The sequence below is a fragment of the Melozone crissalis genome, unplaced genomic scaffold (assembly GCF_028551555.1).
Source record: "Melozone crissalis strain CALT ecotype California unplaced genomic scaffold, PUWL_Pcris_2 ptg000008l_1, whole genome shotgun sequence".
In the NCBI taxonomy this organism is placed as follows: Eukaryota; Metazoa; Chordata; class Aves; order Passeriformes; family Passerellidae; genus Melozone; species Melozone crissalis.
The window spans coordinates 10364075-10388270 of NW_026535786.1; the positions used below are offsets into that span (position 1 = coordinate 10364075).

The 24196-nt window shown below is 44.8% G+C and overlaps 1 protein-coding gene across 1 annotated transcript in view; it reads right to left on the reverse strand.

Annotated features, from left to right (window-relative positions):
- The window catches only part of MYO7A (myosin VIIA), a 99061-nt gene that overhangs the window by 55940 nt on the left and 18925 nt on the right, over window positions 1-24196 (reverse strand). Inside the window, exons 3-4 of the mRNA XM_054269914.1 lie at window positions 3904-4017; window positions 2735-2887 (exon numbers count right to left, since the gene is read on the reverse strand). Of these exons, the coding sequence (XP_054125889.1) occupies window positions 2735-2887; window positions 3904-4017 (267 nt within the window). The remainder of the gene's footprint in view (window positions 1-2734; window positions 2888-3903; window positions 4018-24196) is intronic.

Consider the following 24196-nt stretch of genomic DNA (forward strand, 5'->3'; position numbering starts at 1 on the left):
ATCATCAATATTTACCACATCTGTCACAAATCTACTCCGCCTAGTGCCATCACTCCTAATAGCTGAGATCAAAGATTGGGCTCCTGGGCCTCCAACTACACACCTGTAGACAGAAGTGGTGTGCATACCTCTCTATCAAGCTATGCACTCTCTGTCATTTTTAGAGTGTAGTTCTGATTTTGAGATGGCTCTAATTGCTGTGCTGTGCCCAGTTCCTGGGCTGGCACTCCAAAGCCATTAGTGGTGTGGAGCAATCAAGACACAGTAATCTGGAACCTCTGTGATGCAAATGTCCTTGTGGGATGTGGCTATCCCTTAGGCAGGAACGCTGTAGGACACACTGCACTGCACTGTCACCATCGGACCAGAAGAACTTGTAGAGAAACTGATGTGGCTATTTTGTCACCTCAGCCCAAATCACCACCCACACTCACCTCCAGGCTAAAAGCTGCCCTTTGCATCAGCCCTTATTAGGATGATGTTGCCAAACAACACTTTGCACAGTGTTTGTTTGTGTTCCTAATGTTCCTGGATGCCTGTGCATAGCTTGGCCAGGGAGCTCAGAGACAGAGCTTTTTCGAAGGAGCTTGGTGTATTCACAGGCAATCTGATGATACTGTACACACAGAATTGTATCTGAGGACCTCAGGTCACTTGGAGAGGCAACAGGCACTTGCTGGATAATACAGACACCCCAAAAGAGACACATGGACACCACTGAAAAAATACCCAACACGATTCAAACTTTCTCAGAGAGAGTGGCAGGAATCCACTTTGTGCCACTGCAGGGTGCCCACAAGCAGGGGAAAGAGGGGCAATGCTCAATAGGTAAATTCAAGCTCCCCGAATGAGCCAATCAGCTACAAATCATTGGCCATCTGTACTTCTTGGGTGGCATTCAGGTTGCTTGAATTCAATTACCCATGTGAGTGCTGTACCTAACCTTGAAGACAGATGTGCTGTGAGCTGAGGGAGGTTGAACTGTAGACCTCCAGCCTAAAATTTTCTTCCAACATAAACTCCTCCATGATATCCAAACTCCAGTGAGCTCTAAAGCGTCTGAGAGGCACTTCTGTTTGCATGACTGAAAGGCAGTCTTGTCTCTGCTGGCTCCACTGACACCTCTGGTGACTGCCATGGATGCCCATGGAGACACCACCTCAAGTATGAATTTGGGCTATTAACTTGCTAGTTTATCATTATAAATCACAAGAAAATTTGATTACAAAGAGAGAAACTTAGTTCATCTAATGTGGGAATAATTTTCTGATTATACTGTTTTTGTCTAAACTGACTATAAGGCCTTAGGCATCATGCACAACAAATAAAGCGTCTGAGGGAGAGATGCATTTGGAGGTCTCCATTCTCCCCCAAGTTTTGGGGACTTATGGGTGCCTTTTCAGCACCATGTCCCCTTCCTCCAGGCTTGGACTCCATCTCTGAAAGAAGAGATGGATCTCTCCCAGAGAGGGGCAAGGAGCTATCAATCATATTAACAGCCTGTGCAGGAGAGTGGTGTCTGCTCCATCACTGCCCAGCCCTAACCCAAAATCATCCGATCAAAAAGCACTGGATATCAAGCAGTGATGAACAAACAAAATAGATAGATAAAATCTCACTCATGCTCTGTGAGCTTATTTTATCTGTGAAGTCTGACTGTCTTGCAATTCCCTCCAGCCCGAAAATCTAGTAGTCTCTAGAGCCTTTAAAAAATCAAATTACCAGGAGGCTTTGAAAAGGCCTTCAAAGGCACAGCAAGCACCTACCTGAACCTCTGAAAACTGTAGGATTTAAGAGTAATACCAAATTTTCCATATTTGCAGAGGCTGTTTGAGTACATTATCTAGCAGCAAACACATGTGCACTCTGAATTTCTGTCTGAACAGTTTGCAGAAAACTACACAGCATAGAGAACACAGATAAAGTTAGCACAGAGACTTGAACGCTGACTCCTGTCCTGCTGGGGAGGTGGCTTTGCGATGCTGTCACACAGAAGAGAGATGCAGCCCTGACTGGCTCCCTGTAAACCCCTCAATCTGTGAATGTCTGTTTGGACTGGCAAGGCTGCACTGGGTCCACTGGGCATGACATGACTGAGCTGACCTAAGGAAGGACACTGCTGTCCTCAGAGATCAAGTGCCAGCATGCCAGGCAGCCCAGGGCTAATAAGCCATGAACTCAGACTGGAAAGGTTTTTTAGAGCTCTTCTGGGAGTTGCTTACTTCTTTGTTCCCAGTTATTTCATGCATGCCTCTCATCATCCTTTCTCCACCCCTTCCACCTCCAGCAATGGTTGTCTTCAGCCCCTTGGGTTAAATAAATTAATAGTCCAGGGCAGAAGGGTCACATTCAGCACGTAGTTTACACCTCTACAGAAGTTTTTGCTTTAGGATGACTACAGCATGCTCATGGCCTGGGTTGAACTGGTTACTCTGTGTGCAGAAAGCTAATGCACATGCCCAAAACTTCTACAGGGGCAGGACAGCAAGGTGGTGTGAACTTTGCCCATCACCTAACTCATGGGGTCTTTCACTGGGGCATCTAGAAGCTCTGCAATGTCCTCCAAAAAAAAAAAAAAAAAAAAAAGTCAGAAGCCCTTCACCACCGGGGAAAAGGCGAAGGTAGAAACCCAGATGCTCAGTTCAGTCAGGGCTCCCCCCACATGGGTTCTCCAGAGCTAAGGAGAGCAGGCAGTGGAGTGCAGAACCAGAGGTGAGGTGAGGTGGACACTCACATAGATGAGGTGCTCCCGATAGCGAATCAGCAGGTTCCTGAGAATTCCTGCCTCGTTCAGGTCCCCCAGGCGGATCATGTCCTCCACTCCATGGATGGAGGTGGGGTGCATGGGTTTGATGTGGCTGGCATTCTGTGGGGAAATCCAGTGCTCCTGGGAAAAGAGCAAGGCCACAGAAAGGTAAGTCAAATGAGAGACCACTTGGATCAAAGACACAAACAGCCCACCCCAAAGAGAAGGATCAGACGGAAGGACACACACAAGACATCATGGGCACATGTGCCACAGCTTCTCTTCCTGGGGCAAGGCAGTGATGAATTTGAAAGATTTGTAACAGAAGGAGGAAAACATCTTTTTGTTGGAGTTTTATTGGAGCAACAAGAGACAGGAGACACAAGCCATCCTGGCAGGAGCCTCCTCCAGGGCAACATGGTCATCCAGCACATCAGGAGAGTTTATAACAAATAGCACATTTGTCTTCCCCTTCACAATTGCATTTTCACATCACTGGCTAACCCTCTCCCACAAAATACTGTTGAGAAGAAAGAAGATGATTTATAAAAGGAGAAGGGGATGGACAGGGCTGGCAAAGTCATACTTTTATTGGCAGTGTTAATTGGATTCACACTTCTAAGGGCTTCAAAAGCCACTGCAAATTGCCCACAAGGACCTTGCCAAACCAAATCTTTATTATCCTTGAAGGGAGTGAGAGCATTTAGAATTACCTCAGCAAGAAAAAAAATAAGCACAGAGAACCATCTTGATACAGGCCTTACTCTAAAATAGCCACCACTGCACAAAAACAGAGGTGGGAAATTGAAGGAGAACCAGTGTTTTGGCACATCAGGTATTGGTAGGAGGTCAGGAAGGACTAGATAAAACAGAGGAACCTCAGGTGTACGTGGGTTTGCTCAAAAAACTACCTAAATGTATTTTGGGAGCTTCTGCTATCATTGTTCTCAAGAAGGTTCTCAATTTTGCACTCCCAGTACAGCCAAGAAAACAGGGACACAACATTGTCTTGTCTTTACAAATACAAAACTATGGCACAGTTGATTCCCAAGGACATACAGGAAGGCCATAACAAAGTTGATTATCATGGCCCTGGGACCCCTGGCCTAGCAAGGCCATAGAGCTGAAGAAGGGACATCACAAGCCTTTGTACGTACATTGTCTTCATCATCCACGACCTGGATCTGTCCAGAGTCACACAGTTTAACCACCGCTCCAATGGGAACGTCAAATTCCCGTCCGGTTTTGAGGTCCATCCACACATAATCCCCCTGGAACAAAGACAGCAGTTACACTCCGTGCTGCAGGGAGTTCAGCATCCCTTGGGATACAAGCAGTGGATGTTGTAGCCAAGTCATTAGCACAAGTCAAATGACTTCCCCGGCAAACCACAAACCAGCCTTTTCCACAGAGGCTCAGGACAGCAGATGCTTTGCATGTGGCACTTGGGGATGTGGTTTAGTGGTGGACACACTGCTTCTGGGTTAATGGTTGGACTCAAAGATCTTATAAATCTTTTCCAACCTTAATGATACCATGAATCTGTGAAATCCTCTGCAAGGTGCCAGCAGCAGAGCATGGTCCACACAGTGTATGGACCTAACTCTGTGCTGTCCCACTGCCTTAACTCTCTGCTTCTCAAGCTCATGAGTGGTTGCTGGTCACAGAATGGTTCCAGAACAGTGATACAGGCAGAAAAAACCTGCCCAGGTAGAGGTTTTCCTCTGTGTAATGCACAAACTTAGGAAGTCACATTTAGGAGATAGTTATGAGCTCTGCTAAGCCTTATCTGGAGGGTTGTGGCACCTTTCTTCCTTGAGAGAACCACTATCAAATATTCCTTGGAGACTGCTGAAAAGGGAATGACTAAAGATGGGTTAAGAACATAAACAGAAAGGCAGATATTTGCCCTTCTTTGGTAGTTCTTCCAGCTACAGCAATGTGTGGGTGGGCTGTTTGTATTTAATACTTCTCAGTGGATTTTATCTGCTGTGAGCACTTTCACTTGAGTCCTGAAGCTGTGCAAAGTTTTAGCATCCATAATCCCAAAAGGCTGTGTCCTTTTACATGTTTTAAATGTTTTACCTCTTTCATTTTAGATCTCTGTGTTTTCATTTTGAAAGGCACAGCATGCAGTTGACCCCTACCCATTCACTTCATGTCACTACTGATCCTATACACCTCTGTCAGTCCTGCTGGGCAGGGACTATCTGCTTATCAGCTTTGTGGATATCAAATTACTCAAATGCAAAAAAGCTTTTAAAGAAGCTGTTTTCCTCAATACAAAAGCAAACTCCAAAATAACTCCAAACTAAAGCCCCAGGCAGGACCCATGCTGGAACAAAGCAGAATTATTTCCCACCCCTATTTGCAAGGTGAAAGGGAATTAAAATGGGGAGCAATCTAGTGGTCAGGTGTGTTTTCATTCATGCACCTGAGATTAATGCTGTGGACTTGTAGCCCCACCTAACACCACATTCTTGGGGACCAGCTCCACTTGCACCTATTAAGCATGATGCAAACGTGGTATCTACCTTTTGAAGTCCTGAAAAACTGCTGGGAGAGGGAGAAGGGAAGACCAGGATGTATCACTTTGCATGTGCTCTGATATAACCCCCTTCCTGAGTATCCACTATCAACCATTTCTGTGGACAGAGCACATTTATAGATTTGGGTTGATAGATTTGGGCTGGCCCAATAGATAGCTGCTAAACAATGTTCGTCTCTGTGCTGGGCAGTGGTAACTGGAGGTGTCACCATCCAAGTCATCCATTAAGACTTCCAAGAGACACAAACCTGTGAGTACCACCAGGATGTAAGGTTACACTCAGGGATCCACACATGGAGAAACTACACACCAGGAATTCCCAACCATTCTGTGGCAGACTCTATCCTTGGCAGCTGCTGGCTAGGTTTCCACTAGGATATCAACAAAGTCAACCTGCTTTCATGGAGCTCAGGATCCAGTCCTCAGCTTGGGTTTTCATTTCCTCAGAGGGTTGTGCTACAGCTCTAAGTCTATTTATCCACCACATAAAAATATAGTATTAACACATTTTTCTCATTAACTGTCTTATCTTTACATGTCATAACTTAGTTAAAAAGGCAAAAAAATCACAACTAATGAAGGCAGTGTCAGGAACAGATACATTATAAATCCATTTATATTAATATTTATTTTTTAGCTGCTTTGATCCAAGACTCTCAAAGCATTTCAGAATGTTCAGTACTGTTATCCTCTCTGCATCACTGGGCAAATTCATGCACACGGCGGGTAACCTGATCAAGGTGTCAGCAAGAGACGAGCCCGGCTGCTCAGTTCCTGCTCAGCAGAAAACCTTTACAACACCTCAGCAGCTCTGTAAAAATTGCTCTTGATCAAAAATCCAAGAATTGTAATGCTGCTTTTTAAAAAAAACCTCTAATATTGAATAGCTGTAAAAACAGGCTGCTTCATACGGTGTATTACCACACAGCTGAGATAAAAGGCAGGCTCTCCCAAAGGTAAATTGATACTCTGCTAACACTAGGACAACTTCTGTGCTTTGTCTGCCTAATGCACAGAATGCTCATTTCCTCAAACTGCTCTTTTTAAACCCATTAAAGTGCAGTTCCTAATACTGGTGAAAAAAGTCTTATGGGATGGGCTAAGCTGGTAAGCTCAGGAAGGTCGAGGGAGTTATAAAATAACATCACTTATTAAGAGTGCCGACCCATTTCCTTTTCTGACTTCAATCAATTTCACATAAACCCCATGGAAGTCAGTTACATTCCTTCTGCTGAAGCAATCACCCTCGGATCAGCCCCAAACCCAGCAGATATATTGGGGATTTCAGGGCAATTCAGGATAATTCATGCATTTACCAGCTGTGGCTTGTAAGTTGCATAACCTGCCTCATGCCTACACTGGTGCAGTTTATTTCCCAAAATACATGACAGAGTACTGGAAAAGTGAGAATGCCACCCTTTACAGTATCAACATGGTCTGCCTCTTCCTCCTCAATGCAGCCAGTGGGTTTTAATACCCTTCTAAACTAGAAAAATCTTCCAAATTGCTCTGAGGCAGACCCTCAGGACCTCACAAACTCGGGGCAGCGACAACCAAATAGTGTTGCAAGAAGAGGAAACACCACACAGGGATCCACACAATTCACAGAGAAGATCTTTAGGAGGAGCTTCCAAACGTGAAGAGCAAGAAGGTTGCACTGCAGGGGAGCTACAGTGCTTAGTGGGGGGGACAAAGGAGGAAGGTGAGAGAAGCTGGCGTAAGCAGTACAAGGATCCCATCAAGAGCAAGACAGATTTAAAAGCAGCCTGAAAGCTTCCAGCCATGCTCAGGGCTTGGGAGCCCCTCTCTTACCGCTAACATGGTCGTGGGCTTCAGGACCTGGTTGACATTGCGAAGTAGTGTCCATCTGCCCTGGTCTCTCTCCTGATCTTCCACCACCTCAGGGCATGGCTGCACGAAAACGACTTTCTTCTTCTTCATCATCTCCAAAAGTTTGCGGTGGTATTTGTCCCTCTCCCTGCTTTCTACGTGTATTTCACCATGAATGCCCAAACGCGGTGGCCGGTTTGCGCTAGCCCTGCGGCGCGACCATGCCTGCTGCTCACAGGACACCCTCTGACCTGATTCACAATATGGCTCTTGGTAAAGATCTTCTCCTAGCAGGAAAATTTCCACGCACCAGCCATGGTCCTCCCCTGGCCAGCTGACACGCTCACTGTATTGACCAGCCCTGTGGGAATCTCAAAGCAAACTGTACAACTCTGCTTCTCTTCACTTAAATTCTTCCAGTCTCTCCAGCAAGGGCTGATACTCGGTCAAGAACCTGAAGGACACTGCAACTACCCGTCCAGGAAAAACAACTGCAGGATTAACAGGAAACTTCTTCATTTCCCCAGGACTCCTCTCTGTTACCTTCCTTTCTTAGGGAAATAACTGTCTGCCAGCTTGAGGACTTTCAGCACAGCACACTCTGGGATACTTATTAATCCACAAACGCAGTCAGTCCCCATGCAACACATGGCATTTAATTAACCTAATACCTTTACATACCAAATTAACCAAAGCGCAGAGGGAACTCAAAACCAGAGGCCATCTGCATTTTCTTTAAACTGATCGCCTTGAGTAGATCCATAGCAACTGAATTTTAAATAATTGAGTGGAAGGTGTTCAGCGCAGCACGGCCTCCGTGCCTATAGGTGAGAGGAGAGCCTGTGCTGTGGATGAAAATGGGCTCAATACAAGGAGCACGGAGATAATGAAGTTGCACAGACTCTATACCTGCTGGCTCCACAGACCCATTTCTGCAACCACTCCTTCTCTATAATGAGGACTGTTGGAGTAAGGACTAATCAGGACCACTGGCCAAACCAGAAGAGCACAAGGCATTTTACAGTCACCTCAGATTTGCTTTTTTCCTGTCCTGTATTAGACTTGAAATTTCTCATTATCATCTAAGAAAGGCTTTTCTGGTCATTTTGAGAATTTCAGACCACTATAGCTTGGCCCAAGTTTCATCCATTACAATTTGGAGTCTAAAGCAGTGCCATTTATAGAGACCAGAGCAACTAGATAAAACAGTGCAGCTGCTAAGACATTCTCATTTATCACTGTTTTAATGCAAAGCTCTGCTATTGCCTTGATTCCATGGGGTTTTGAATCCATTTGTCCACGAAGAACAGGGCATGGGGATATGGTTTATTGGTAGGACTGGCAGCGTAAGGTTAATGGTTGGATTCGATGATCTTAGAGGTCTTTTTCAACCTTAATGATTCTGTAATTTTATATGCTTGAAGGTAAGCTTTCTAGACAAAGGAAGGCTTCACAGGTACCCTTCGTGGGACACAGTCTCCAAGGACAACAGCAGATGATGGGTACATTACACTCAGAATGAGCTAGCTCTGCTCAGCCATGAGCAGCAGTGACAACAGCAAGGCAACCCTGAAGGTTTAAGCTGTATTACAAAGCCCTGGAACAATAAGGTTTGTAATTCTTGTAGCTGTGCTGGGAAATTAAGGAAGATATCATGTCTCACAGATAAGAAGCCAGGTGAAGATTAATTAGATGGATGTCCACCAAAGAAGCAAGTAAAAATGTACATGAGGCATGATAGTAATGCAGGGAGAAGGGAGCAGAGTGAATGCAGCAATCCCAGGGGAGATGTCTACCTCCAGCATGACCTGAACACACAGTGCTGTAAATGACTGCAGCTTTGCTGCCCCAGGAAGTGGAAGATAGATGTCAATTTAAAGCTGAAAAACAATGAGGGGATACATGTGGAAGGAAAGAGTGATTAAATGTGTATAAAGGGATCCATAGGACAGGATCTTTGGATTTGAGTGGAGTCCTACAGAGTCTCTTTATTCACCAGAATACCTCTTCTCACTGCTGTGCCACAGAAACTGGAGCAGTGTGGGAGCAGCAAATCCAGGACAGCAACTGGAGTATTTATCTCACCTTGCACTGGAGCAGACAATACCATCATTGCTCATACCCTGTACCATATTTCTGAGGCTGTGTATCCCAGTGTGCTGACAAAGAGCAAGCTAAGGAGCAGAGGACTGCAATGATTTGCCCTAGGTTATCCTTGGAATAGGATCCAAAGGACAGATGGGACCCTAGAGGGCTGAATCCTGCCTCTGCAGTCCTATTATATGAGTGTGCTTATTTTTCTCCTGGCACTGGGGTTGCTGAAGATCTGTAATTTCACACATCACCACTATATTTTTTGCACTGCTCCTCTCTCCTAGCAGCAGATTTTCTGGGGACACTTAGGCAGAGTCACACATGTCAGGCAGAGACACCTGGCACTTGCAGTGAGGTCCGCCTGAATGACCCGAGCGTGCTGCCTCCTGGAAATGGGAAACCCCATTCCTTGGAAGGGATGACCCAGCTTGGAAACCAGCCTTCCTTCTCCATGCATCAAGAGGCAGAGCAACAGCACTAAGCCTCCTACCAGCCTGCTTTCTCTGAGGGGATGTGCTATGCCTAATGTGGGAAACAAATAAACGCACTTAGTACAATACAGGGAGGGCCACGGTGGAGGAAAATAAACCTTTAGCTGGCTGGCAGCCTGTCAGCAATGCCATCTGGTTTAGATTACAGCTCCCCAGGGTAACATTAGACCCTTCCCTGCAGAGACAGAAGAATGAGCCAGAAGAGTCACGCTGGACCCTGCTCTGATGATTTACTCCACCTCTGCAGCAGCAGGCACAGCTGAGATCAAGGTCCTGCTGTGACACGCTTTGTGCATATTCAAAGTAAGGGGTAAATGTTTATCCTAAAGAATTGATGTGACTCAGGCAATAAGTTCATGTTGCTGCTGAAGCCTGAGCTCCCATTAAGTGCTATTGCAGTAGCATGGACCTTACTGCTGGAGAAAGAAGGGAAATTTCACCTGCAGGAAGCACCCTCACAGTAGGTGAAACACCTAATTTAATAAAAGCTTGGGTTTCTTTGTCCCAGACTACTTTTCAGTCTTAAAGAAAATGCATCAGTCACTAACAGGGTGGAAGAAGCATTCTTGAATCAATTATTTTGCAGCTAGCACTGAAAAGCTAAGTTATTCAGTGACAAAAGGTCAGGCACAACTCAACTAACCCAGCGTTCACCTCTCAGCAAGACATCCAGACCACTGCTAGATGATCATCCATTTCAAACAAAATATCCTAGCCTAGCCTAGCTTATTTTACATTCAATGGGGAAAAAAAGAGGCACTTCTATGGTCACCACAGCAGGTAATTCAACTTGGTCAGATGATGCTGACCTAAAGGAGCGTGTGAAGAGGACAGTTTGGAGCTACAAAACTACAGTACATGTGTCCAAGGCTAGCTAAGGTGGATAAGGAAAAATCAGTGGTTAGCAGAGGCTGTCTGGACTCTGGCCAGCAGTTACTCCCTGCAGCTCTAAAACTTGCTTTTCTAAAATAAGAAAGATGATACCCTGCAGAATGACTGTTGATGTACTGTGTGGGCTAAATGTTATCTGTGGGCCATACCTCTGACTACTGATATAAACCCACCTGTTTGTGCATTTGTGCTGTTGTTTTTTTTCTTATGGAAACAGACACAATCACACATCCAGGTTTCCAGATCTGAGTCCTTTACTCCCTTCCTGCTCATCTTTGAAGAAAAATATCCTTAGTGCACATGACACCAGGGCAAACACAGAGTGTTCCCCCAGCTCCAAATTTCAGTGTGATTTAAAGAGCACACTGAAATCCAAATGTACTGGTGCACTGTAGCTGATTATGCTAGTCAGGACTTGCAGCAGCCACCTGAAGCCTTCGGGTAGTAGAATGTCTGTGCTCTACTAAAACTACCTATCATCACCTCTAGATATCACCTGTCTGATTGAGTTCAGCTCTCAATTACACAGGTGTACCCTGCTCAGTTTAATGGAACTCCTCCTGGATTCACAGCTGTGCGACCCAAGGGAGAACCAGGACTGCTCATCGCTATTCTCTGCACTCATCTTTAGTTGTGCATTTGCCACTATCATCAGGAAGAGGAAGAAGAGGGAGAAAAAGCTTGCATTTCTGTTTAATAACACATGATAGTGTAGGGGAGAAGCACACATGCTGGTAGCTGGTAACACTAATAATATTCCTGTTTCAAAGAAGATTCTGTTCACAATTTCTTGTAGCACATCAGGCACCAGCTGTCAGCCAAGGTAATGAGCTACACACAAAGGCTTCCTGAAGCAAGGGGAGAGATACAAGAGGAGTTGTTAAATAATTCAATAATTGATGCACTGCTTACTCACCCTGTAACTCCAATACGACAGGAGTGAAAAAAACCTCCCACAAATGTGGCACACATACCAACATTTCCCCATTTGGTGTTGAGGGATAGTCAAAGGCTCTGGGAGCAAAAATTATAGATTTAGTTGGATTTACCAGGGTGCAACCTAGTGTGGTGTAATGAGGCTGAGCTCCCAGTGATGCCTGACCTCTTCCCTGGCTTTTGGCAAGGAGCTTGTTGTTGACTGTTTGGGACCTCTTGGCTCAGGAGAGGAGTTTAAGCATGCAGACAAACATGGAGATAGAAGATTTAATCCTCGACTCTTACGGCATTACAGCCATGGGTGAAGTGGAGAATCCGGCAATCCGTTGATGCTACAAGCAGATTAGGCTGTCCTCGGGTGTCACCCACCCAAAAGCTGTGCCAGAGCCCTGCCTATCAGGTCTCATGCAAAAAGCTGATGGATGCTTCTTGGGATGTGATTGAAAAATCTGCTAAGATGCAGAAGTGGAACAGGAAATGAAGACTGAGCCTTTAACCGCATGGCTGGGTCCTGTCCCAAATGCAAATGGACAAAATCCAAATGAAAACAACAGAGCAATCATAAGAAGTACAAATGTGGAAAACCAGATTGAGAGAAAATAAGAACAGCAGGAATCAGAAGGGGAGCACTTTAGGATAGGAGGACATAATTCAGTACTGTTTGACCATGACATATTCCTTCAGGTCCAAGGAGTAAGAGGTTGCTGGGTACCACTCTACTTGCAGATCCACCTTAAACCTGCAAGGAACAGTCAACCCCATACTCCCAGAGAACCAGGGGTGCAGCTGAATCTCTCTTTAGTTTGCAATAGCTGGCATGATGGAAACTCCTTGCCCTTACCCATCCAGAACGAAATACTTTGGATATTTTTCTATAAATGAATGTTGTTCTATATGTCAAGTTTTAGGAAGATGGTACTAAGGGAATGCCATCTCCTCTAAGCATAGTTTGGGAGGGGTTCCAACAGGTCCCTAAGGTTGGATGATACCACCCAGCTATCTGTTCCCATCCCTGTGGTGGTACCAAGCCCTGCAGTGCAGTAAATACACCTTAAGGATGAGATGCCAGCAGAGGGACCAGCTCGAGGAGTGCACCCATGGGAACCTCGTGAGGTTCAACAAGGCCGAGAGCAAGCTCCTGCACCAGGCCAGGGGATAAAGGGATTGAGAGCAACACTGAGAAGGACAGGATGGATGAGAAACTGGACATAACCCAACAATGTGCACTGGCAGCCCAGAATTCCAACTGCGTCCTGGGCTGCATCCCCAGCAGTGTGGCCCGCAGGCCAAGGAAGGGGGTTCTTCCCTCTCACCTCCATCCTGGTAAAACCCTACCTGCTCTGGGGCCCCCAACATAAGGAGGACAGGGACCTGTTGGAGTGGGAACAGAGGAGGTCTGACAATGCTCAGAAGGGTGGAAAATCTCTGCTAGGGAGACAAACTGAGAGAGTCGGGATGTTCAGTCTGCAGAAGAGAAGGATCCAGGAAGACCTTAGAGCCTCTACAGTACCTAAAGAATATCCAAGAGGAAGCTGGAAAGGGACTTTTGACAAGGGCATGTAGTGATATGACAAGGGGGAATGGCTTCAAGTTGAAGTAGGGCTGATTTAGGCTACAGGAAAGCTGGGGACAAACTTTTTAGCAGGAAAAAGGGGTAATGGTTTTAAACTAAAAGAAGAGAGATTTATATTCCATGTTAGGAAAAAGTTAATTTACATTGAGAGTGGTGAAACACTGGTATAGATTGCCCAGAAAGGTGGTGGATGCTCCACCCCTAGAAGTTTTCAAGATCAGGTTGGACAGCACTTTGTGCCATTTGATCCAGTTGAAGATGTGTGTGCTTGTTGCAGGGGTTTTGGACTAGATCAGCCTTAAAGAATCTGTGATTTTTTTCTTTGAATTTACACCCAGTGGACCAGCTCCAGGCATTAACCCAGCAGCAACAGTTTCACGTGTTCCTGCAAAGTGTTTTCTGGTTTAGTCCCTGAACTAACTCCCCAGGCAAACAGCAAAGCCCCTGTGCAGGCGCAGGGAGAGCAGCAAGAACACAGAGCTGGCAGCATGGCAGGGGAGTGGAGGTGCTGCCTGTGGGGTACCTGCTGTGGCAGCACTGAGCAGAGCTGATGGATGCTCTGCCACACTCAGGGACGAGCTTTATTCCCTGGATGAAGGCAGGGAACTGTTTGATTTGATTCATGAAAGCGGAATCCCAGCTGATGAGCATGAGAGCTGCAGAACTATGTAACAGATGGAGGTAAATAGGTGTGTCTACAAAACATTTTTCTGCCTCTGAGGCATACAGCCTTTTCAAGATCACAATGATTCACAGAAAGGACAGTTTGAATTACATTGTACAGTACTGATTAAGAGGGAAAATAATAAAAAGAAGATGATACACAGAAATGTAAATTGGAAAGGATGCTTCTAATCCTGGCTCTTGCAGACTGTTCAAAGAAGCCTAAAAACAACTACATGAATTTAATTGTTTTGGCTGATTTTATTCCTTTGGAAACAAAGAATATTTTCCCACCATCTGCAATAAAAATATCTTTTACTTTTCACACACAACCTGTCAAATTGTGTGTCAGAGTTTTAGCTTTATCTTCCATGCTGGGGGAAGATGCTTTCTGCTTAATTTCTTTACTTCAGGCTCTGCTTTGCCCCTCCCCGCATTTTCACCACCTCACTGAGACCTAGTCTGCAATTAGTTCTTGTGTACTAAATAGATGTGGGACTATTGTAAACTGCACAGCAATTCCTGCTTGAACAAAGATGCAGACTTAGTACAAATAAGTGCCTAATCATACTGCAAATATATTATTTTCCTTTCCTATATAGTAGTAGTCCATACTTATGTAAATGCAATTTTCCTAGCAGAAATGTGTCTGTGCTAAGGGTCTGAATTAGCCAAAGTCACACTGATCTGTCTAGACACACCCTACTACTTGAATATAATATCTAATATTAGGAAATATTCCTTCATTGCCACACCAGATGTGAGCAGATCTGTCCTTTTTGCACACCATCTATGCTTACTCACTGAGGGTCGTGATGATTACTGAGGAGACTGAGGGCTTCTGGAGGGAGGTTAGTTTGCAGCTCAGAGAGGAGCATCCTGAGGGAATTTTGATGTGACTGCAGAAAGGAGAAGCTGACTACTCCAGGGATGTGTTTGAAAAGCCATCCCTGAGAAGAATGGAGGTCAGGAAAAAGCTTAACTGAAAACAAACAAACCCTCCTTGACATGCTTGTGATGCAATTCAAAACATCTCAATATTGCTCTTTGTTCCTTAGGTGCCAGCAACAAAGGAGCAGAGATGCTGCAATACAAGTAGCCTCCTTTCAAAAGAAGAAAAGACACTCCAAGATGTAAAAAACCTGGGTTTAAATTAGGCATCAGGAAAAAATTCTTGACAGTGAGGGTGGTGAGGCACTGGAAGAGGTTGCCCAGTGAAGGTGTGGCAGTCCCAAACCCAGGAGCGTTGAAGGCCAGGTTGGGTGGGGCTTTGAGCAGCCTGATCCTGTGGAAGGTGTCCCTGTCCATTGCAGGGGATTGTAACGAGATGGTCTTTGGGGTTCCTTCCAAGCCAAACCATTCTATGATACTATGATTCTATGAAAAAAGTCTTGAGAACATGAAGCACATGGTTCTTTTTTCATAATGAAATAGAAAACAAAAGAATCCTGCGAGTACCTACCAGAACCCAGAAAAATCTGTATTTCATTGCTTGCTGTATGGTTCTGAAGACTCCAGAGCTGCCTCATACAAGATCACATTGAAAAGGAAACTCAGAGCAATTTGCTAATTGCAACCACTTGTCTAGATTCTTCAATCCCTCTGCTTACAGTATCGGAAAAACGAACCAAAGTGCTGGTGGTGGGTTCCTCTGAAGGAGGAGGTGGACCAGCGGCAGAACTGCACAGAACAATACCAGCCCCATCTGCTGTAACTCCCTGGAATTACCAAATGCACCAGGACACTTGTTTCTGATGATTTCTCCATGGGTTTTAATTAAACTTTGATGCTAATAGCATATGAAATTCCAGAAGGCTCTCAAATAATGGACAGACCACAGAGGACAACCTGGCTCATTAAGGGTCTGAAGGGACCAGTTGGCAAGTTCAGCTAGACAAACCCTAGAGGCTGCAAACAGAGGTGGAGTGGAGTTTTTAGGCCAGCACAAGATGATAGAGATTGAGACAACCATCACTGGTCACATCACACCTGCAGTTGCCAGACCCAGCTGAGACAGATGACTTGTTGGATCAGGACACACACAGATGTGCACTGTGTATGCCTTCAAACTGTGAGCTTGGAACAGCTCTACAGCTAATGGTTTAGAGCTTGTTGGGCACACACTGAAGAGACCTGGCCTTCAGAAAGTGACCATCAACCAGACATCAGCCCTTTTTACACACATGAACCCAGAAACCTGTTTCAAAATCCAAGTCCAGCCAAATAATCCCAGCCACTGCAAACAAAGCAATAGTTACAGCTTAGAAAAGGAAGTTGGACCTATGTCTTACATGAAGATTTTAAGGAATGTTGGCTGGTAAGATTGCCAGTTGGATAAGACTTTCATATGGATATCCTGAACTCTAGTTAAGACTGAAAACACAAAAGAAATAAGCTTGGCATTTTGGCTCAGAAAATAATTCCTATAGTTTTGGTACTTCTTCTGTTCCTCATGGATCTTTTATTACATGGACAGTCCATTCTGCATATGCTGCACAAGGGGATATGGCCTCCAAAACCCCTTTTGAGAAGGGCTGTATTACAAATAAGTTTTGTTAAATGTTACTCCTGGAACCAAAATTTTGGTTTGGCTAGGGGGTTTTCAGGGAGCATGGCAAAGAGGCTTGTTCAGAAACTGGCAGCTAATGGGCGCTCATGTGCATAACCCAGTCACATGAAGAGAAATTAATTCATGTGAGTAATACTCATCAATTTTATACTTGCTTTGAGAAACTCAGTAATTGCAATACAGCTTTAATTTTAAGACTGCCAAGAGTATTATCATATAGATGTATTAATTAAGGCTATGTTTCAGGAATTAGCTGACAATATCAGCATGGAAATATGGTTAATGCCCCCACTGCATTTTGCTGGAGGCAAATGTTGTTTCATTTCCAGCACCTATGTTATTGGAAAGACTTCCTGTTCGTCTCACACCTAATCTAGCAATTTTATGGGGTAAAGAGGCAGTAAAATGCCCTCACAAAGTGATTTGTAGATCATGAAAATGCAGTGTGTGACCTTAAGAGTCATTAGCCAGCGATGGTGCTGACAATAAAACGCCTAGCTGGGTGGTAGAGGATGCACATAAATTGCTCACATTGCATTTGCATGGGCTGCACAAAAGGCCCCTGAGTCACGGTGGGCAAATCACCGACCCACACAGGTGTTTTTCCTAACCTTAAGACCAAGCATAATTTGGTTCTTTCCTCAGCACGCAGGATAAGCCAACCTCTTCTTCTCCTGGGCTCTGCTAAAGTGGCTCTGAGGAAAGGATGGAGGACATCTGCTTTTTGGTAGAAAAGCTGGGAGGAAGCAATACCACCGGGATGCAAGTGGCATTGCCTCAGGCAGGACATGCAAATGCGTGTGCCAGGTTAAGGCACACCAAAGGACCATCTATGGTAGGAACCATCTTGCTTTCTCCAGTGGCCCATGAGGTTGCCTAGGGCAGAGCGGGACAGGGTGCATGAGATACTTCTTTAAAATACCCTTCCGGTCCAAAATAAAGGGGATATCAAACTCAGTGGTGGGAAGGTTCAGAAAATGGCCATGGAGGCAGATGAGAAGTAAGGACACTGTACAAGTGCTTGGAAGGGAGATGCACTGGGGACTGCTAACTAAGTAAGTCCCATCAGGCTTGGGAAATGACCAAGCTGAAAAGCCAGAGGTGTAGGCCAGGAAATTAGCTGAAGGCTAGGAAAATATTTTGGGAAAATAAGTGTATGCTTACTAGCCCCTTGGTGCTCAGCTACAGTCATTTTGGATACAGAATGCCAAGTGGGACAGACCTGGGTCTCAACAAATCTGAACATCTGATATATATTCCCAACTTCAGCCCACTATAACTCTCTTAAAAATTTTATAATTGTTTCTGTTCGGGAACAGAAGTTCTTATAATTTAGAGCTGGTGAAGTTTTTGCCTTTCACAATAATTGCCTTAAGGAGGATGAAATCCTTGTAAACTTTTAAGACTGACCTTTGCCCAGTGCAAGAAAGCAGTTGGTTTCCTTTGCCAAAGTCACCTCCCTTGTGCCACCTCCCAGACAGGGCTGATTTGTGAAGTAGAGAAGAAAAGGACCGATCCACCATCACAACACCTTCCCATGTTTGTAGAACTAATCCATGTGGGTATGGCCAACAGGGAAAGGACAATTCTCCTACATTGCAACACAGATGCACAACCCCTGCACAAGTTGGGCAGTACTGCTGACCACTAGAGCAATATCTGTAAATACATCCAGGAGTAGCAAAATGGAAATGCTAAAATTTCAGAATACAAATTCCTAAATCCCAGTCCACACTTACTCATCTCATTCCTCCATTGTCGAAAGCTCCAGCAGAAGTATCTAAAGTGGCAGCTGGTTCACTGGCCTATCTCAGGTTATTTCCCTCCCACTACTGAATTTTCTTTGTTCTTCAATAGATTTTGAATTCTTTTTCAAAAATCTCCTTAGATGAGTTCAAGCAAACATCTAAATTATCTTACTATTTTGGTTATATTTATGAACCAACTCAAAATAGATTTACTCTTCAAAAATTCTCACTATAAATTTTCCTTAGAGATTACAATTTCACCAAAACCTGTAATGCAACAGGAAAAACAAAGCCTTTAGGGAAAACACTTGCATTTCACTCAAGTCTGACATGGAGAGTATGATTTTGATGTTCTTATTGGAATTCTCCAAATTCAGCTTTTAATTTCAATGGAACTATTTTATTTATTGACCAGGAAATGACATCCAGACAGATGTTTTCTATACCGCCATCTCAACCTTCTCCCAAGAAAGAAATGCCATATTTTGATTTGTGCTCTTTGAAAAGGCCTGTTATTGCTTTTTCTCCCCTGGGCCCCAAGAGATGTGCTCAGCCTCGAACCTGACTGCAAAAGCCAGAGCTCAATATGTTTCTTTAGGAAAATTGCTGTCAAGTCTACTCTGTGCTAGTAAAGGATGCTGTGTCTTGAAAAGGGAATGAATTTTACACCGTAAGAGCCAAATCTTTCAGTGGTGTACATCAGAGTCATTCCACAGAAGTGTCTGTAACCCCCAATCCATGAAATATTGAGGGTTCCCTTTTTGCTGTCAAATGCTTTCCAATCTTGCAAGAGGAATTTGATGAAGAGGAAGGTTGCCTCAAACAGGGAGAGACACAGCCTGCTACATAGCCTTTTCTACAGGAGAAGACAGCAAGCATGGTCCCATGGATGTCACATCACAAACACTCCTTACAGCAGACATGTTTCCTTAAATATCTACCTTTTACTCAAATCCCTCCAATTGTCAGTCCCTATATATCCCACCTGAGAACCGACCTGAGTAAAAAGAACTGTAAAAAAAAAGTCATAACTTACAGAAAAGATTTTTAAAAGTACATGTGAATTATATGAATTTTTTGTGAAATTATGGACAAGGTTGTCCAGATAACAGCTGTCTCACACATCTGGGACAGAGTGGAGGGCAGACAGAGGCAGGTGGGTATGAGGGCAGGGGGATGGGATGGGACGTGAGGTCCTTTGCTCTGCTGTTTTCACAGCTGGGATGAAGGTGCTTCCTCCCATTAAGAACAGTAATCAGAGGCTCCACAGCCGGGTGACCAAGGGAAATCAACACTTGTGTTGATCCTTAGCAGCAGGATAAGATGTAAAATGGATGAGAGGGAAGGATTTCTGATCTCCCTCCCCAAACCTCACTCCTGAAAAAGGGGTTGATAGATGTGCTGGCAGCCCCTAACTCCACCAGCTGGTGCAGTGTGGCCAGGTGAGGTCCAAGATTGACAACAGGATTTTTATTTTTTTTTTTTTTTTTTACAGAAAACATGTAAATACAGTGAGAATTCTTCAGGGTCAGGTTATAGGATCGTTTAGGTTGGACAGGACCCTTAAGATCATCAACTCCAATCATTAACCTTACACTCCAAACCATATTCCCAAGTGCCACATCTTTTAAATATCTGCAGGGATGATGACCCCACCACAGCCCTGGGCAGCCTATTCCAGTGCTTATGGTGAGGGAATTTTTTCCTGATATCCAATCTCAACTCCCCTGGCACAACTTGAGGCTATGATGTGTTGGAGGGTTTAAGAGAAAGGGACAGTTTGAGGAGCTGAATTCCTCCCTTCTTGCTCCAGATGACAGGTCTCAGCAAGTTAAATGCATCTTTAAGAGCTTTGACAGTCATGGAGAAGTTACCATCAAGTAAGACAAGATGACATATGAGCTATTCTGCAAGAGCTCTCCCTGGGGGTACATGTGGCCCCAAGACTGAGTCAAGGTAAAATTTATTATTGAGTCCTTTGAAGTTTCCTATACCCTCAAATGGATGTCCCATTGGCTGGGTATTTTGTTACTGCCTCTTAAAAAAGCAATGCTAAACTCAGCTGCACATACAACAACTCTCACTCCAAGCCTTCTCAGCCTTGAATTCAAATAGATGAAGGTTTCAGTGCACACACTTCAGGGAAGATGGATCCTGGGGTTTGCCTGAGGTATCAAGAAGCAGGAATGAGTGCATTTCCGACAGGCTCTCTCAGAAGGTGTCTCCATGCTAGGGCTGAGATTGCTTGCTCTACCTTTATTTGACATCACACAATTTATATTCCACAGCCACAGTGCTGCAAGAACATCTCCCCAGCCTGCAGCTTCATTTTCTGCACACAGCAACCCCAGCACTTTAATTGTCCCATAAACGTGATGGAAAGGATTTGATGCAACAAGCTGTTAAAATGCCAAATGTCTTGAGCACTGCAACTAATGAATGGCTCCCAACGATTCATGTTTCAATCTATATGCAAATGTGCCCTTTGGTTGGCTTGTGCTGGACTTTTCACTGCTGTGTTACAGCTATCCAGGGAAGCCTCAGACTCATAGATCAGACAGATACAAGGCATAAATGGGAGAAGACTTAAATTATTCAGTGTTTATGAGAAAGAAAATCCAAACAGCAGAGTTACACTTTGCTTTTTAGACCTACAAAATCATTGTTTTTCTCCCCCACCCCTTCCTCCTTGCTAGCAAAATACACAGCACAATAAATCACTTGGCAAAGCTGAATGTGTGCTCAAAACGGTGTATGTCAGCTCCAGGTAAGGCCAGTGCTCACACAGCCCAAGTGGAGGATGTCTGTGAAAGATTTCAGAACTTGATCTCTGCCATTCTTACCCCCAGCTCAGGAAAACATCTCCTGGAGCATCAGGCAGTCACATCTATTTCTGCTCATTTACAAACTGCACAAATCCCCTTCACCTGCATTGTAATGTGCAATTCCGGTCTTAACAAGAAGAAACTAAGCTGGAATAGTGAAGAAAGGGCTGCCGCCATCAGTGGTGGACTGCAGAGTTTGTTTTAAAAGGCTGAGGGAAAATGATTTTGCAGGATTTTGGTCAATTCCAAGGGTACAAAAACAAACAGTAACTGTATACAAACACTGAGAATTGGCAAGAAGGAGAAAGGACAATTTCATCCAAAGGCCAATCCTGACACAAGAGCAGGAAGCCACAAATATCCTCAAAAACCAGAAACATGAAGATATTAAGGACCATTTTGTTCGTGTAGGCCTTGTGGAGTTTAAAGCTGAAGCTGTACTGCAGACTTTATATTCAAAGACATGCCAGAGGTATCTCAGGAATTGCAGAGTGGGTAGGAGCAAGGAAACTGTGAGACTTTGGCATTGCCCCCAAGAGTCACCTCCCCAGCAGCTCTGACAAACCAGGAGAGCAGAGCTGAAGTCTCTGACCAAGCCTTGGCTCCTGCAATGTTTCAAAATAATTGGAACAACGTCCTTGTTTTGCAGTTGAACTAAAAAGAACTTTATAGTGTGAGGCATCCGCTGTGCTTGATCCCTCAGGACCTTAATATCTGGCTGAACTTTGGTTTCCTTTGTCTGCTTAGATTAGGTCTCCACTGTTTCTCCTAGCTCTTATTTCCACTCTTCTCCCTCTAATTGCAGGAGCAGGTTAGGGGGACACTAAGAATGGGAGAAACCTGCAACAGCAGCAGCGCTCTTCATATGGCCTGGACACAGTCAGGTGCCTACAGTAACACAGATACAGTAATCTGAAAAGTCTAGCTTAATGGATGAGATTAGCAGGATCACAGAATATCCTGCATAAGTATCATCCAGTCCAACTCCTGATGCAGAACTCGGTCCTCCACAAAATACTTAAATTTTTCAGCATGTTTTATTCCCCAGCAGATAAGTGGGTTTGATTTCTGTTGGGCTGGCCCAGCAACAGCAGATCTGCAGCACCTTGGATTTAAGAGTGGGCTATGGGAGGGTTGCCTACAAGAGCAGGAAGAATGATCTGGCAACAAGAGCCATGCAGCAAGCAGCAGCCTGTTGCCATTTGCCACCAGGAGAGCCCTTTTCCAGGCCAGGCTGTGGGCAGGACCAGCACACCCTCCCTGCCTCCAGTCCAGCTCCAAAAACATCTCTACATTAAGTAACAGAGGGAAAGGGAACGTGCATGAATGAGCTGCTGCTGGGCTGTGGAGCCAAACTAACTTGTCAGGCTGCCAAGGCAGGAATTCAGGCAGCCCTCCTTTTCCATCTTCCCTTTCTTTGTGCATGGAAATGGACTTGCCACTAGCAATTTGCTAGTAACTAAAGCTGATAAGTTTGGCTCCCTGCAAGCCCCTGCTGGGGAACAATATTGGCTTTTCTTTTGGATTACTGGGTGGAAGACGCAGGGCAGGAAGAAAGCTCTGTGTGCTTTCTCCTCCTCACTGGAGCTGTGTGCTGCCCTCAGTGCTCAGCTCTCCCTGAGGGAGCTCCTTGGAATGGTTTGTTCTGATGGGAGAATGGAAGAGAAGCAGTGTCACAGGCTCATCTTCAAAACTCCTGGATTTATAGCTGGGTGGAAACCAAGCAGCAAGGGCCAAATGCTCAGTGCTCATCTATCCCAGGTGATGATTTGGGGTTTTGTTTGACCTTGCTGGAGAAAGTTTTCATGGGAAAAAGGGGTAGGATGGCAGGACTGTAAGCATGTTGTGCACATTCAAGAATGAGAAAAAAAAAAAGACAAAGAGAAAGCTCCTTGGAAAGTAATACAGGTCATGAACCACATAGATGTGTTTCCAAAATCTTATAGCAAAACGGAAGGAGGCAAAATACAAATATTGCTGCTATTTATAATTAAGCATAACATAAAGAGCGGTATTTAGGGCAATAGAGAGCAAAGTGTTTCCTGTGTGACTCAGAAAGGACCTTCTGATGGTGTGATTTCACAAATGGCCTGTACCTGCTAACAACTGGATAACCTTACTTAATTACAGAGAGGTCCTTGCTCACCGTATCCACGCTGCAGAGATGTTTGCAGTGAGCAATAAATTCAACCCAAACCTATTTCTCTGATATTTCTGAGCAACTGCCTGGCATCTGAACACACAGGGAGAGTGCCCAGAATTATACAGAAGTATGCTGCAGCCTTACCTGGACAAGACACTTTGTTTTTAGATAATGAGCAAGGTGCTCAATTTGATTAAAGCTCTGTAAAGGGTGAATTCAGACTGGTACAGAAGACTATGATCCAGCAGCTTACCCACAGAGGGTAACACCCAGAGAGGGACATGACAGGCAGCCTGGAGTGATACCATCCCAGACAGAGTTGTAACAGGGTATTTCTCAACTGCTATGCTGACCTTTTTGCCTGATTTGTTTTAATTTCCACACCCATTTTCCTCGACACCGCTAACTGCATCAGCCAGTTTGTGCACGAGGCCAATGCCTTGGAGCCTTTGGAAGGACAACCAAGCTTCTAAACACCCCTACCAAAGTACGGCCTGTTTTTGTTGGGCTCAGGTTCCAGCAGGTTGGGGAAATGCTATAAAAAGCATTTCAGTCGCTCCACAAGATCTCTGGCATTCCTTCCACTCAAAGCTATCCTCAGCTCTTTGTGTCACTGCTGTAAACTGAAGCTATGTGAGTTCCTTCAAAGGTCCAGTACTTTCTGCTGGACAAAAGCAGATTTACCAAGCAAGACAAAGAATTCAATCGAAATTCTTGGGTAAATTTGCTCTATTGACTCAATGTTTGACTGTGTTGACAAATGCACTCGAGTCTCTGCAGCCCCAACCCAGGATACGCGGTGGGACTGTCAGTCCTCCCCAGGTGAGACATGGCAAGGAGAAGCTGAGAGTGAGACATGCTAACCCCAGACAAAGGGAAAACACTACAATATGAAGCCCTAAATTATTGCAGAATCTACATGAGACCTGCTACACAACTTCATTGTTCAATTGATAGAATCACAGAATAGTTTGGGTCTGAAGGGACTTCAAACCCCCTGCCATGGGCAGGGACACCTTGCACTAGACCAGACTGCTCAAAGCCCCATCCAACCTTCCTTTGAACACTCCCAGGGATAGGGCAGCTTCTCTGGGCAGCCTGTGCCAGTGCCTCTCCACTCTCACAGAAAAGAATTTCTG